Genomic DNA, 16,420 nt, shown 5'->3' with positions numbered 1-16,420 from the left:
GAAGAAATATAGACTTTTAACGCGTCGCGCTAAAGCTGCTTATTTCCAAACAAGTAAAGTTGAGAAACTCAATTTTACAATTACAAGTCTTTAGTTCCTTTGCAATTTGCCAGCTGAATGTCATCGACTTGTGAAGGAAGCACTGTCCCTGAGACAGAAGATCGTAGCAGCTAGACGGTCAATCCACTTTCTCAACTGCTATCTGGATCATAGTGTTACTCCTAGCTTCACTGGGCAGAAACAACTACGCAATCTGTGCGGAATACCAGAGAACAGCCACCGAGTACGAGCAACAACAGCTCCTACGCATTGTATTGAAGAAGAAGCGAGACGAAGTGTACGCAATGATAAAGAAGTGTACGTCGACGGAACAGTATTGTGCTCATTACCTGGATTGGGTTCTTTAAGAGAATAGTGGGTGGGTCGATTTCGATTTGTAATTTTATTCTATCTAACCTCAAGATAATTCTACAAGAAAATTCGATTGCCTTTTGAGTAGATCACGACGCGACAACCCACAACCACTAAATACCATGACCCTTTCTGGGAGGACTGAGCGCGACACTGTTTGTAACGAAGATGTGCTATCAGATGTTTCCCGAGTGACCGTGTTAGGAAGATTTAAACTTTCCGAGAATGCGCGGTTGGTTTTGGAATTGGGTTCTAGTTTTTCTCCATCGCAACCCATTTCAACTGTAGTTCTGCGCAAGATTACTTGAAGTACTATAGTTACTATTACATGAAGTTATTATTACAGTTATAGTTATTATTACAATACATTATTATTATAGTACTGTAGTTACTATTACATGAAGTTCAAAATAGGCTCTGCAGGGAAAGAAACCAAAGATCACTCAGAGGGAGTCTCTCGATACCTTTCCCATGTGTGTTCTTTGAACAACAAGACTCTAACCCAGGTGTAGATGCGAAATTCCGTCTCTTTGCAAACGATACAAATATATACAACAAATATTTACACAACGGTCGCTCGATTTCGTGAAAACAGAACTAAGTCTAACATTTCTCTTGCACAAAAACAAGTGATTAAGGAAGTTCGAGAGTTGATCAATTCCAAACAAATAAGAATATCTACAAGTGATAAAAGTGGGGAGTTCGTGGTCATTCCACACCAGCTGGATATCGCAATAACAGAAAAACACTTGCAAGAAACCTCACTATATCGTTTATCCTCCGTTAGTGAGTTTGTGATGAAGTCCTGCTTCTTAAATGACCAATGAGTAAAGATGGTAAAATCCGCTCAGTTTCCTTCCTCTTCCGTTGCTTGCCTTAAAATTGATCTGCCGACCTGTCCAGTGCTCTATCTCCATATCAAGGCGCACAAACTCCAGTCTAGCAGCGAACTGGTATCCAATCCACTGACCTTGCCACATTCAAAGTGAGACCTATGATTAGTAGTGTAGGAGGTACTACGGAGCAGTACCTCCTACACTACTAATCATAGGTACCATAGGGTGGTTCCTAAACACTATATTTATGTTCCTAGACCACCTGCGAGCGACACCTGAGAGACTGCGTCAGGGAGTCATTCGACGTTGGTGCACTGTATACTAATGTAATCTAATGACTCTGCGATACAGGCTATGTTCGAACTGTTAAGAGGAAATATAAGAACAATCAATTTATACGGATACTCAATCTCCCAATTGATGGTTCTTCTCAAGGTGTCCCTCAACTGCAATATCTTCAGATGGCCCGGGAATTAATTATTAATTAATTTGCTCAACTTTGAGGTTTAGCTATGGCTATAGCTATAGCGGAGATGAACAAATGTTTTCACTTGTTGAACCGACAGTCCGAACACATAAAACTTACCAGGGAGAAACCGCAGGGCAATTGCCTTAATTTTTTAAAGATGCAGATTGACATCTCAAACGGTACGTACCAAACGAAATGGTATCGTTAGCCCAGTAATAAGAGAATCCCGGTTCATTTTCTCTCTGCTCATCTATCTCACACGAAGAAAGCTGTGAGTAGTAACACGTTCCGCACGGCAAAAACCGTTTGTAGTGGACCTGAGGAGAGAAAAGAATCATTACTTTGGCTCGCGGAATTGCTATTTCTAATGGTCATGAAATCCAAAGGTCTGAAATTAGACGATACCGAAGTGAACGAACACTGCAACTGGAAACCCCACCACAGATAAGATACCTCTCCTTATATCTTTCCTTTCCTTATATCTCCGATGAAATGAGCACTGCCATTAGGCGGCGTCTGTGGAGAGCTCCGTCTCGATCGTTGAAATACCACCGAACATTTGAAACGTCAGCAAGTTCGGAATCGTTTGTGCGATACCATGTGTACAACACCGAACTGCATTATATGTTCACCGGTAGACCACGAGACTGCCTGAGATCCAGTGTAATCTACCTGATTTCTTGCGCTAACTGTGACGCCGAGTATGTCAGAGACACAGCACGACCGCTATATGTTGCATCAGAGAGCACGTGGATGGAAAGAATAGGTTACGAGAATGGATACATCTGGGTGCCCATAGAAAAAATAAACACGACGGAGCCGATTTTCAAATCAAGGTCCAAATTTTACCGCACGACTCTAAAACGTTAGCTCGAAAATCGCTGGAGGTATTTTGGATCCAAGCCAAAAACCCTAGAATGAACCGCAAGGACGAATGTCTGTCGATAACGAGGCAAATTGCGTCATATCATGTATGGTTCTTCGGATCCGAATGAGACATTCGTACCTTTCGCACTCATGATCGATCAGTCAGCGGTCCATGCTAGGCGTCTCCGATCCAAGGTGAGCATTCAGTGTAGTCGCTAAGTTGATGATTGAAAACGTAGGGATGGAGTTTGTCAGTTCAGTTGTGGAGAAGTTTGCTCCCTTATACTGTGAATTGAACCGCCCATTTCAGGTTCTGAAGAAGGCGATTTTGCCTACAGATTAGCCAGTAAAGATATTCAACAACCTCATGCACAACTTATCAAAATTAATACGACATTCAACTACGCTGAATTCCATTGAAAGCCGAACTTTTCAATTACAAGTTCATTGCTTGCATTCATTCATTCTAGCATGTTACAAATTCTAATAGCGAGGCGACGAAATTCTAAAATTCCAAAACCTGTCTGGATTACCTTATTTTGCAACCTTTCCTTGATATCTAGAAACCCCAAACCGTTACACGACAAGAAGGGAGACTTTAGTTCAAACTTTAGAAAATATAAAGAAACGAGTTGGTATTGCGGGAATATTTTAAGAGTAAAAAAATTAGGATTGGGCTGCTCTAACTGGGAAGTGCAGTAAAAAGACCGGTTCCTTTAATGGAAATCAAGCAGATATTTTCTCAAAGCCTCGAGACATAAGGTTTAAGAAAAGTTGAAACCTGTTGAAAAAGCATACGACAGACGAGATCCTAACTTAATCTTAGGATACATCTCAAACAGAAAATCATGATCGTAAAGTCAATTAATGTTGAATTTCAGCAAAGAAGAAAACGAACAAGTAACTTAAGTGAATCACTGAGACGATGGTAGCGAATCAGAAGCAAAAAAAATTCTCCGCTGATTAAAAATCAATTCTGAATGAATTGGCAATGCAATGGAGCCAAGCGTGAAAAATCCGGTTCAGACGGAACTTGGCAGGTGTTTGTTTTGGAGGAAATGTTATCAAACTGAGCTATATTGAGCGCTCATGTCAGTGACTTTGTTTTCTTATTTGTTTTATCCAATGCTGCAAAGCATCGTGAGCGCATAAATAAATTTGTAGGGGGCAGCATCATACGTTTAAAGAACAAAGTGATAAATCGAGAAGAAAAAGAAGATGAAAGTGATGGACTGATTGATTCGGGAATCAGCTCTGATTCTCATGAAACAACTACGATCCTCGGAGCATTTTGAAGTGCATTCTAACGGTACACGAATTAGTTTGTGTTCTTATAGGCTCAACTCTGATCATTGCTAGAGAGTTTAAGCAAGGACGACGTTGAAGGCAGAAAAAGCCTGTCGTATTCGCTTTTGAACACTATTTCATTCGTTTGAAAAAAAGGGTTCATATTGCAGTTACTGAAGAGAGTGTAACACTGGAAAGAGATCTCGGATTCGGTTTACCAGACTTTTTTTTTCAAGCAATATTCTTCTCCACTAGTTTTCGATTGGCTGATTTTTTGTATTTTTTATTTTTTTTCTCGAACTGGTAATGTTTTTTTTTTCAAAATCGGAATCAGGTCGTATGTACGCAGGAAAATCTTCTCAACTTTTACCCTATCTTTTGAGTGCAAAAAATTGATGAATTGATACCTAATTAACTAAATCGATGCAACTTTTACATTGTTGTAAACAGAGAGACAGAAGAGCATATAAATTTGCATATACATTAAAAAACAATGTTTGTTGCTTGAAAAAAGTAGTTTGTCGATAAGTTAAGAAGGGGTATAGCTCAGGGGTAGAGCGCTCGGTTCGCATGCGAGAAGTCTTGGGTTCAATTCCCCATACCTCCAAATCTCTTTGCAAACGCGAATTCCTTGGTGGAAAGAGGAACAACAACATCAGGCATTTGTATCTAATAGTCGATCGCTCTCATTTCTTCTTCACTTTTTTTATTTTTATTTTATGCGTTCGTTTTGCTGTAACTTGTTCATTCAACTTTTTCCGAAGGACTTGCAATATCCTCTTCCTGGATTTTTTCTTGGTTTACGACTAGCTCTTCCCTCAACTTTTCAAATTACTTAAAGACAAGGGCTTCCTTAGTTCTTCCCAATACTATTACATGTGATTTCGTCCGCTACGAAATTTTCACCGGTTTATAACTTCAGTTTAACCATTTAGTATCCAAAAATAAAAACAACGGAAAAACGATATTCGAGAGTTTCTGAAAAATATTTATAACTTTTGCTGAATCTCTCGTATACCCCCAGAGCCGTTTTTCTCGACCTTTGTGTAAAATTCGATTACAGGAGGCAAGATTATAAAATTTACACGTGAACTGCTACTCCTATCCCATAAGTTACTTTGGGTTGCAAGAAGTAATGAACGACAGAACAGATAGAGCTGCGCTTCTCTGGGGAACATAACATAAATTCTTCGTTGGTATCATGGTACCCACTTATCTTCAGTGTTATGTTTGTCCTGCGGACCGCGACGCGTCCTCACTTACTCGGTTCTCCTCCTGACAGGGAGCGCTCTTCCTTCTCTTTCTTGTTGTAATTATGTCGACGACTAGAGACTAGATAAATTTCCTAACTAGAGTCTCGCGCCTGCATATACATCCTATCAAAAAAGAATGAGCATTCTTGCCGTAAGTAAACGTTTTTAATTTTCTTCTTTTCGAGTCTTCATTTTCACAGATTTTCTATTTTATTCACTCACTCAAGGAGCAACATATTAAAAGCTTTTAAAACCGAACGAAAAGCTCAATTCGGGAGAGCGTTTTCAAATTATATGATATGCAAATTGCAAAAAATAAGTATCCTGTTTCATTCCGAAAAAAGAACAGAGTTTTCCGACAGAGCTTATATCGAAAGGTGAACAAAGATGGGTCGGTCACATCGTGAGCAGAATCGCTAAAGTACGTACCGAGAGAACGTCTGAGTGGATCCCCATAGGTGTCAGAGGCTCTCGAATGAGATCCCGAACGTGATGGGTTAAGGGGCCAACAGAGAGCTCATGTGGATTCGGTTCAGGTATCTCGTCAAGATCACAAAACGCATGAACATCTTTGCTGGGAAGAGGGAACAGGAACGATCCTGAGCACGATTACTTTAGGCGGCTATCCAAGTGCAATGAAAACATGAACACGTGGACCACATAAGTATTAAAAGCACAACACTTTTTGTCTAATGGATCTTATGAATTCCACATCTCTTATATAACATCAAATGTAGCGACGCAAAAGGCTCTAACAAACGCACTGTATGCAAATTCATAGCTTAAGTGATTTAAGAAGAGAAACGGAGTATGTAAAACAGTCATTAGATCTTAAAACGTGCTATAAAAGACCTCAGAAGTCTGTATGACATTGTTCGCATCGTTCCTTTCCGAAGTTCTTTTTACTCCCATTCTTGTTCTGTCTGCAACGAGTAGACGTCATTTTTTCAGTGAGCTCACGGTGTCTCCCTTCAAAAAGCGTCATCTCAAGCAAGTAAAGATAATGAGAGCCGGGCTGATACTCCTCGCTCTGTGTCTTGGCGTTTCCGGAGTTTAAACGCTACAGCAACGGACCTACATTTCTCTGAAAAGTGACGTCTGAATATAGGCGGGAATTGAAAAATCTAAAGGAAAGATGGAATCTCTCTGAAAAGGAGAAAATAGTTTTTAATAGAGAAAGTGATCGCCACGGACGACGGAGCGTGCTTTGCCTTGTAGGTCCAAGCCTAGTAAGGAGTTCTTCTGGTAGGGCGCTATGGCCTATAGTCGCGTTACAATCGCCCTGACCTTACCACATGTGACATCCAGCTTTTTGTGCATGACTGGAAGACATCTTTCAATAAACTCCTGCACTTTCATTCATTTTCACTGAGTTGCTAGCACAGTGCTTATTGAGTTCAGCTCAAGTGATGAGGATCCTTTCGCCAACCGTGCAAAAGTGAAGGGAGCGAGAGGCTACCGATTGAATGTAATTAAATCTTTCAAGACCTCAAAGAGGAAGGATATATAATTCTTGATGTATTTTTTGAAAAGTGAAGAGTGAATTGTTATGTATTCGTAACATGCATACTGCGAACAATTTTATATCTTTCACAGGTATAATTCCATGGCTCTCAAGATTTTCTAAATTTGACTGAAGTGACATATTTCAACTCCAGGAACGACCGATGTTGCAAGCTTAAAAATTATTCTCTTACAAAATCTGCAAGAAAACTATTTGTTCTAGGATGACCTTATCTCTTGCTTTTCCAGCTCAACAGGATTTTCTATTTATTGCAGATAAAGCTACAACTTCGATATTTTGCATTTCTTATTCTGATTTTTAGCAGTCCGTAAATCGCTAACAAATTAGGTTTGCCATCTGTCGGCATAACACGATAGAGGGCTGCCTCTGTTCTATGATTTGTTCTACTTTTTTCTATAACATCTCAGTCAGTTTTGAACCTGCAAATATATAAAACTTTTCATGTGTTTTTACAAGAAGATTATTTTTTGCGATTTGTTTGAAGTTTCTTCAAATATCAACCTGGATATGTTTAATCAAGAGGAAGAGATCTATTGAATTGTGTCGATTTCAAAAAATTCTGTATCTTTCAAATTTTCATCACAAACTACTTCAGCCCAATTCAATTCCAACCTCCGCAAGGAAATCTGTCGCCTAAGGACATGTGTTCACCATCGACCAAGTCCTTGAAAGCACTTTACTCGAGTAGCAGAGAGTCGTTGTTTTTATGGTAACTTAACTCTACTCAATAACAGGGATAAAGTTGTACCTGAATCAGATTTTTTTTGCAAATTGTGACTCCTGCGCATTTGAAGGAGTCTCTTCCCACTGGATCAAGCTAGTCCCATTAAAGCTGGTATTTGAACAAATTTATCAATAGATTATTCTCGTTTTGGCGTAACTTTATCAGCATGCTATACTGCTTCCAGGAATTTCTAGAATGATTTAAATCTCAATTTCATATTCTTACCAGCCTTTAGTATGACATTGGTTTCTGCATACCCTCCGGATGAAATATTTCTCATGAGAGATTGTGACCTATAGAGATTGGAGTTGAAGAGCCTAGTCTAACCTCACAGCATTTAGTTTAGTTAGACGCAGAAATCCAGTTGACAGATCAGAGCAGTGCCAAATTTCCGGAGCTGCCCTTCATCTCTGGTTTTCTCCATGATGCTCTAAACTTCCTGCCCGGTCGTAAATTTATTCCAAACTATTTTGGGCTTATTGATCTACTTAGGTGCTCTTCGCGGAGTTCTCAGGCAATAACTTCTCTGATATTGTTTTCCCATATTTCAGCTATGAACTTCACAGCACTTCTCGCTTTTCTTTTATCACTGCTAACCCTCGGTGCCGGGCGTATTGCAAGGTATGGAGAGAAACAAAACTCAAGGTAAGACCTCTGTTGAATTTCTTGACTATTAGTCGAGCAGAAAACTAATGAATGTTTTTTTTCGATATTTTGGAAAAGCGGAGCAGATGATATCACAAAAAGGATTCGGAGACTTGTCGTCGGTGGTGCGAGCGATAGACGAAATTCAAAGACCAAGGTAGCGATGTGTGGAATTTTTTTCGTAGGAAGTTAAGAAATCGTGCATTAGAAGGAGTAGACTTTCGCATTACAGAAGGCAATAAGAAGCCCTATATTTTTCTCAATATTTCTCCTATGTTCATTTCTCCGCGCTTAGAATTTACCGGGTCTCAAGCCTCAAGCTCGTGCTACAGGGTGAAAAATCGAAGTTCACCGTAGTTGAGGAAATCTGAATTCCTAATTCTTAATTAATCAGTCGTTATACGGAAACGTTTGTGTGAATGTAATGAGTTCACCTACCCAAATTCTTTACTTATAAATAGGTGTAAGTCTGCTTTTTCTCTCTCCCTGGTAGAATCCTAGTTTCTCACTCTCTCAGCATATTCAATCTGCTATGATCTGTTTTTCATGAATGAAGACGCATCTTCATTGAATTGGCTAAAATACTGATAACCATTCGGAGCTGGCTAAGAATATGTGTTCCGCTCGTGCCTAGTTCTTTGTTGTCTCCACTTACCTCAATATATTTTCTTGATCATTGAATTCTTATATATTATCACTTCACTTAGTATACCTACATATATCGAAGCCTTATGGTTCCACATAGCTAATTAAGAACTTTTCAAGTGGATGTTCTCCGGAATAGAATTAGTTTTGTTTTAGAAAAAAATTTAGAAAAAAAAAAAAAAAAAAAACAATACGTCAAGTAAGACCGCTGTTGAATTTCTTAGCTAACAGACAAGCAGAAAACTAAATCTTTTTTCTCGATTTTTTAGAAGACCGAAGATGTTTGAGAGATTCGGAGACTTGTCGTCGATGGTGAAAACGATGGACGGAGTTCAATGGTCAAGGTATCAGTATGTGTGTAATATATAACATTTTCTTGGTTATTGAACTCTCATGTATCAACACTTAGCATACTAACCTATACCGAAGTCTTATGGTTCCACATAGCTAAGGAAAAACTTTTCAAGTGGATGTTCTCCGGAATAGAATTAGTTTTGTTTTAGAAAAAAATTTAAAAGGCGCGCAATTCAGGTTCGGATGAAAAGAAATTGTGTATACGATAATCGAAGCTGCGAAGCTCACTACCGCTGTTGCCAGTCCACAAGTTCTATAAATAAATATTTTTGTGATTGTTGAAAGATGAACTGCTGTGTATATTCGTAAACTTCATCAAAGTCGTACAGTTTTGTGACTTGTATATTTTTTGTGCTTTCATTTTCAATAGAGCTTGAGCACTCAGGATCAAAGCGACATCAATGAAACGTTGGAAAGGATCAAGGTCGTGATGTGCCATGTATGACACTGGAGAAGAACTGTTCCTTACTCTTTTAAACAACTTTCGACCCGAATCGAACGTCTGCGAATGCAAAGATGTGGCCCAACGCCGGCTTTCACAATCTCTCAAACACTTTCACAATCACACAAACAATCACAATCGTCAGTCAATCTTACGCTCCAAAATCAAGCCACAAAGAAGAAGATGACGAAGCTTTCTAAACGGACCTAGAGGAGTTCTACAGAAAAGACCATTCCTTCTGCATGGTCATTGTTGTTGATTTTAGCGCCTAAATTGGCCATAAGAACTTTACATTGGAATCCGTGACCTTCACTGGAATGGACAAAAAGAGAGCCTCTCCGTGTTCATCACCACGAAAAAGACTCATCAAAGATCCATGGCAGCTCACATTTTCAGAAGCTCTCCTCTCTACGGTGGACGTGGGAGTCACCTGATGGGGTTATGATAATGAAGTAGACCACATCATCATAAGTAAAATTCTTTGAGTGACAGATATTACTGTTGTAGTAAAGATGTTTACGAGATTTTCTTTCTCACGGAGAAGAGAGACAGCCGCGAAGTTTACAAAGCTTCAAAGTTCACAAAGTCCCAGGATTGTTATCTACTAGGACCTCTTCGCTTCGTTAGTCAGGTTTTGAGAAGATATCATCGCTACTTATAGTATGGACGACAAATATGACCAGCTTGTACAACATATTTACGTACGAGGAAAGCGAAGAGTTTCAAGACAATCAAGAGATGCTTGTCTCCGCAAAATCCAGGGCTGATACGCCAGTGTGGAGCTGCGCGAGCTGCAGACAACCGTGAGCTTACTTCCTAGCTCGCGAGGCGTTGCAGAAGCTATAAAGGGAGATCTCGAAAAGAGAAGAGTAGTAGTGTTGGCTAAAGGTGCAGAGGAGGGTAATAGCACTGGCCAAGCCCGTTGAACGCACCCAGATGTGAAAAATGGCTGCTTTTCAGAACCCTGATGGAACAACTGCAGCATAGAAAGGATTACTTACTACTTCTCAGATCTATTCGACGTTATATCCTCTTGCCTCCTCATGATCTGAGGGAAGATTGGAATGCCATTCCAGAGATCCTATTTTCCGAACTCCGATATGTCATCATGACAGTGAAGAATCTTAGTTCACCCGTCCCGACTGAATTAAGTCTGAATATCTGAAGAGCCTATCGCTAGTTCTTATCAGCACACTGGAAAAGGGGCTAATCACTCGTTATCTGTCGGAATCCAAGGCTCGTGAGCAATGAAAAACCAGCAAGACCTCAAAAAACTTATCGCATTTCGTAAATAGCACAAGATGCCGCTGTGCGTCACTTTCATGGACTTGAAGAAAGTCTTCGCTGCATTTGGGACCCAAAATATTCTGTCGTTTTCGAAAATACCATGCGAGGATAGGAATGGGATAATAACATGGGAGTGGAAGTTGACGGTCGGGACTTACAGCATCTTTTTAGTCGATTTTTCTTTTTGATAATATCGGATAAAATCAACCATCAATGAAGAGGAACGAATGCTGGTCGAATTTGAGAAAACGTGCAAAGTCCGTGTCGGTCCTCAGCTGATCGTGCATATGACGATGTTCATGCTGAATGAGTTTCTGGTGCCAATTCACTGTCAACGGAACGAATATATTTGAATGCTACAATTATGTATATCTAGGTCGGGAAATTAACATGATGATCAACCTGAGCTCCGAGTAGGGCAGAAAAAAATGAGCTGTTCGGGGAGTATATAATAGCAGCGAGGATATAATAAAACAAACAGGAAACATCCGCCTCCGTACTCATCTATTCAACACTACCGCTCTTCTGGCTTTGACCTACCCTTCTGAAACGTAGGCGCACCGCAAGCTGGAGAAAAATGCGATCAGAATAGAACGTGCAATTGAAAAGGCGATGCTAGAAGTATCCCATTTCATGAAAATGAAAGAAGAGATTCCAAGTTCATTCCTACATCACCGATCAAAGATCGAAGGCGCTGCTGCAAATTCCCAGGAAAGTAAAATTAGGAAGGATGGCCACGTGATACGTTTCAATGACAATCCTTGGACCAGTGTAGTGGTCGACATCAAACACACCACAGGAAGACCGCAGATCCGTTAGTCAGAGATCTTCACGAGGTCATTCAAAGAAAGATGCGATGCTCTTTGAGTCAATCGCAAGAAGAAAAGCCACTGGGAGACTTGCGCGAGATCGGGAGAAATGGAAGGATTACTGGTGTCCGCTCGAGCAAATCGATGAACAACGGAATTACAAATGATGCACGAATGTTAGATCCCGGCAGGTGTATATGGTAATAAAGGACCTGATGGTCTGGAAATCTAGGGAAAGGCATGGTTTTTTACTGCGTTTTTCTTCGTACTGCGAGCATCACCCACATTTTTTTTGTTCGGTTCATCGGGTGTTTTGTGACGCGCAAGGTTTAATATTGCTTCATTGAATGTTTGGTTTAACTTTCTAACTCATATACAATTGAGCTTTTAGAACTTCTGCGGAAACTCCTTGATATTATTTTAAAAATGTACAAATGATACCTGTTTTTTTTTTTTTTTTTTTTTTGTTTTAAAATGGGGGGGGGGGGGTTGTTTTTTTGTGGGGGGGGTGGGGGGGGGGGGTGGAGGGGGGGGGGGGGGTGTTTGGGGGAAGAATTTTTGAAGGACCTTTTTTTGCTGCAGTTCGTGATAGTCCCACTTTGATTCCAACCGCTATCTCCACCGCGCCGCTTCGAGACCCGTTTACACCAATTAGCTTTATCTTAGCTTTGTTACGCTTTGACACTTCCATATTCAAGGTCTATCGTGTTTTGGGATCCCGTAAAACAGGGTCAAAAATGGCATGAGAGCTACCTAATTGACCTGCACTAACCCGATGCTGCTATTAGCAGTCATATTTTCACACCATCACTGTAACATAAAATTAGAAATGTTACAGAGAAAAAAAGCGCACTTTTAAAATGAGCGCTTTCTCTGAAATCGCCTGACATGGTGTTGTCAGTGATGTCAGTTTCAGTGCTCCTGTCAAATGCTACAATTTGGAGCTAAATGCGCTTCCACAGCTATTACGGTAAACGACGACATAGAGAGCAAAAGTCGTCAAAAGCTTTCCACATATACCCGTACAGTATGATTATGATATTTTGGGTATATAGTTCCAAACTGTTTGAACTTGAGTTATATTGCTTGCAGCTTGACTTCGTTGGTGATGGGGGTCGACCAAAGGCATTTCGCTAAGGAGTTAAATGCAGAAGTGGCCTTAACGCATCTTTGCTGAACATCTCTCTCGTAGCTGCCATTTTTCTTAAGCGTAGAGGAGGCATGAACTCATAAACGAGTTCTAACGATTCGTGAACCCTGATTCCCGTTCGTTGTGCTCGAATAGATCCACATTCGTTCATTCAACTTTTTCGGAAGGGCGTAGGCGCCATAGGCTAATAGTCACAGCTTTGATACAAGGTTGACAACATGTTGAAGTTTCGTACTGCTTTCCGCGAATATAACGACATCGTCGGCGTACTCGAGGTCAGTCAAGGGGCACCCTGATGGTGCTAAGACAATGTCGGCAGGACACTGGTCGACTGTTCTTCGCATAATGTCGTCGATTACGAAGTTGAACAGGAAAGGTCCTGCCACTGCCCCCTGTCTTACTCCAGTTACCACTTCAAACGGTGTTGTACATCCGGGTGGTGTTCGAACTGCAGCAGTTGTTCTTTGATTCATGTCATCAAGCAAGCGAACGAACTTTCTTGGTACTCCATCGGCGCGGAGCGCGTTGAGAAGACGGTCTCGGTGAGGAGAGTCGAACGCGGCTTCAAAGTCCAGAAACGCTAGATGCATTGGCTTCGAATACCGCTGCCCCTCTCTTAATATTTCAAAGTAACTTAAGAGATAGAGGCTTAATATGTTCTTCCCAATACTATTGCATGTGATTTCGCTCGCTATGAAATTTTCTACGGTTGATAACTTTAGTATAACCATTTAGTATCCAAAAATAAAAACAACGGAAAAACGATATTCGAGAGTTTCTGAAAAATATTTATAACTTTTGCTGAATCTCTCGTATACACCCATAATCGTTTTTCTCGACCTTTGTGTAAAATTCGACTACCGGAGGCATGATCATAAAATTTACACGTGAACTGCTGCTCCTATCCCATAAGTTACTTTGGGTTGCAAGAAGTAATGGACGACAGAACAGATAGAGCTGCGCTCCTCTGGGGAACATAACATACATTCTTCGTTGCGTATCACGGTACCCACTTATCTTACTTATCTTCAGTGTTATGTTTGTCCTGCGGACCGCGACGCGTCCTCACTTACTCGGTTCTCCTCCTGACAGGGAGCGCTCTTCCTTCTCTTTCTTGTTGTAATTATTTCGACGACTAGAGACTAACTAAATTTCCTAACTAGAGTCCCGCTCCTACACATACATCCTATCAGAAAAGAATGAGCATTCTTGCCGTAAGTAAACGTTTTTAATTTTCTTCTTTTCGAGTCTTCATTTTCACAGATTTTCTATTTTATTCTTGACACGTTTTTCGTAACATACAATTTTCACCATAGTTTTCGTTCACTCTCGACCTCCATAGTATCCAAAGGAGAGGATAGGAGGGGCGCACCCAAATCCTCAGATGAATTAGATTGACTGTTTTTGACCTCGTTATGGTCACCTCACAATTAGGATTCAAGGATTGACCATAATAACGCTGAATATGTATTTGTCATTATTGGGTTACACTATTATAGCCTTTATTTCGTGTTCCAGGCCTGATTTCTTTTGATCTATAATTGGATTTTCTGCAATTTTCGCTTTCAAGCGTAGCACTTACTTGTTCTTTTTTGAATTCGCTCAATGTTTTCGTGCTTGAAAAAAATCCTCCAACTTATATTGTTTTTTGCTGTCATGTTTAGTTTTCTTCCCAAAAAAATTCACTGCTCTTCCTCTTTTTTATTTAGTTACCAAAAATATCACCGTTAAATTTACATGCGAAGTCTCATCATTCGTTCTTCGTTGGTGTTTGATGCATCCGTTTATTCAAGCTCTTATCCATTCGAAAACTTAATCATTTTTTCCCCTCATCTATCGTCCATGATTTCATACTTCCGTCCTCTTCTCCATCCATGTACCCGTCTATCCGCTATACCCTTTTGCACTGCAGTCGACAACTGAGCCATATATAATTACGGATTTGAAATTTCCCCCAGACTTTAATCCTAGATAATTCCAACATTGATTCTATAGTACTACCTCCCAGTCGCTCATTTCCACCTTCTCTAACTTCATAATTTGGCGATCTGGCTATAATTCAGCCCAGAACTCAGCTTCCCTAAGCGTTATTTTGCGACCCCACCCCCTCTAGCTTAAGACGCTGATAACGTGAGAGGTCGGGAGTGGCGAAGCGCCAGCCGGACCGCATGGCAGCCGCCCGCGCGAGTATTGAAAGGGGCAGAAATTCTGACAGAACTATATCTTTTCGAGAATCAGATCTTAGCTTCGTATAATAAAAAGTGGAAACATTGGTTGAAGGCAACGAAATGTGAAAATATTACTGTAATTCTAGCACTTCCGAGATTTCGGAACTCATTTTACTGACCATGTCTCCGTCGCTGAAGAAGTACGTGAGAGACAGTATTCACCAGAGCGTGAAATTTCTTAATTTCTACGGAAGACGAACTTGCTATTTTTCAAATTCGGACCATGAAAAAGCATGTTAACATAGCATACACATCAATACGTACACCCATCTAATTTCTCTTTTGGCCACCAAACTCATCCTCACCAAATTTTTACTCCTTTTCTTGAAAACCTCTAAAGTCTCAACAAACATTAATGTGCAAAACTTAAAGCCGAAAGGGGTTTCTCCAATACGAATATTGACCCGTTGCCCGTTCCATGATTCCATGATGATTCCATGACTTTCGCATGATGAGTCAATCTCTAGTAAGATAGTCCGATAAAACTTGGACCATGCATAGAAAGAACTGCTACTGTATGGTGCAGAAGGCAACAAGGAAATACGCAATGAGACGAACAGAAATGACATTTTTATTCAAATCCACCAATTACACTGTAGTCACCGCAATTCGCAATTCACGATGGTCCCTCGTAGATTATAAAAGAAGGGACATGGTTTTTAAGAGGGTGTGTGATCGGCACGGACGGCAGGACCTGCTCTGCAACGTGCTTCCATACTGGCCACAATATCAGTGGGGAGTTCTCGTAGTAGGGAGCTATATAGTTCTATAGTCTTGCTATAGTCGCTTAGACCTCACCCCATCTAACAACCAGGTTTCTGTCCACGACTGTGTGCCCTCTGGCAACATACTCCCGCACATTCATTCCCACCGAGTTGTTAATACAATGTTATGTTGCTTTACCTTTCTCGCCCTTGAAGTTTTGCCCACCAGTGCAGTATGATTTTCATTACCTTTTGACCTCTTCTCACTGTTTTCATCCTCTGATTTCGAATAGAACAAAAGCGATATCCGATACGAAGATGTTCATTTTCTATTACTTTTTCACCGTAATTAATCTTACTTACATAGACGGTTTCATCAGCGCAGGACAAACACCTTATAAGTGCTATTTGGAAGAGCCTGACCCTCCTCAAGAGAAGGGGTCTTACTCATTGACTCCAGCTCAAGTGATGAGGATCCCTTTACCAACCGCCCAAAGTGAAGGGGTGGTTTCCGCACATCGTCCAAAAGTGAAGGGGGTTGGACCACCGTCTCCGACTATCGCATATATGTTAGCCCTCTATTTGATATTTTCGGCATATTTCCGAACCTTTTTTTCTGGATCTTACTATCATCATTTCCAAAGTGAGCTCTTAGAGGTGGTTACGTCTTGTTTAATCAGCTACTAAACGGAGTTGAGCGTGATCGCATTCATACTTGTGAACTAAACACCCCTCCCCCACTGTCTAGTCATTGAAATCGACGCCATTATTGGTCAGTTTCATG

At 40.6% G+C, this 16,420-nt stretch overlaps 2 protein-coding genes across 3 annotated transcripts; one reads left to right on the top strand and one right to left on the bottom strand.

Moving 5' to 3' along the window:
• Positions 1-2,685: 2,685 nt before the first annotated feature.
• Positions 2,686-9,203, top strand: RB195_005354 (uncharacterized protein; the record flags this gene model as incomplete). Of its 2 annotated transcripts, none has more annotated exons than XM_064177793.1 (6): positions 2,686-2,778; positions 7,719-7,864; positions 7,924-7,993; positions 8,050-8,174; positions 8,932-9,006; positions 9,194-9,203. In XM_064177793.1, 6 exons carry the CDS (start codon positions 2,686-2,688, stop codon positions 9,201-9,203), a joined length of 519 nt encoding a protein of 172 aa, XP_064034902.1. The 2 variants fall into 2 exon arrangements, with proteins under 2 accessions (XP_064034902.1, XP_064034903.1); XM_064177792.1 differs by having other exon boundaries at positions 7,924-8,017; positions 8,104-8,174.
• Positions 9,204-12,895: 3,692 nt separating this feature from the next.
• Positions 12,896-13,294, bottom strand: RB195_005353 (uncharacterized protein; the record flags this gene model as incomplete). The annotated part of the gene is made up of 1 exon (XM_064177790.1): positions 12,896-13,294. The coding sequence occupies one exon, from the start codon at positions 13,292-13,294 to the stop codon at positions 12,896-12,898; it is 399 nt and encodes a 132-aa protein (XP_064034901.1).
• Between the last annotated feature and the right edge of the window lie 3,126 nt (positions 13,295-16,420).

This window comes from Necator americanus, chromosome I, assembly GCF_031761385.1.
Source record: "Necator americanus strain Aroian chromosome I, whole genome shotgun sequence".
NCBI classification, from domain to species: Eukaryota; Metazoa; Nematoda; class Chromadorea; order Rhabditida; family Ancylostomatidae; genus Necator; species Necator americanus.
The sequence above is the reverse complement of the archived record's forward strand: the minus strand, read 5'-3'. Positions and strand labels throughout refer to the sequence as shown.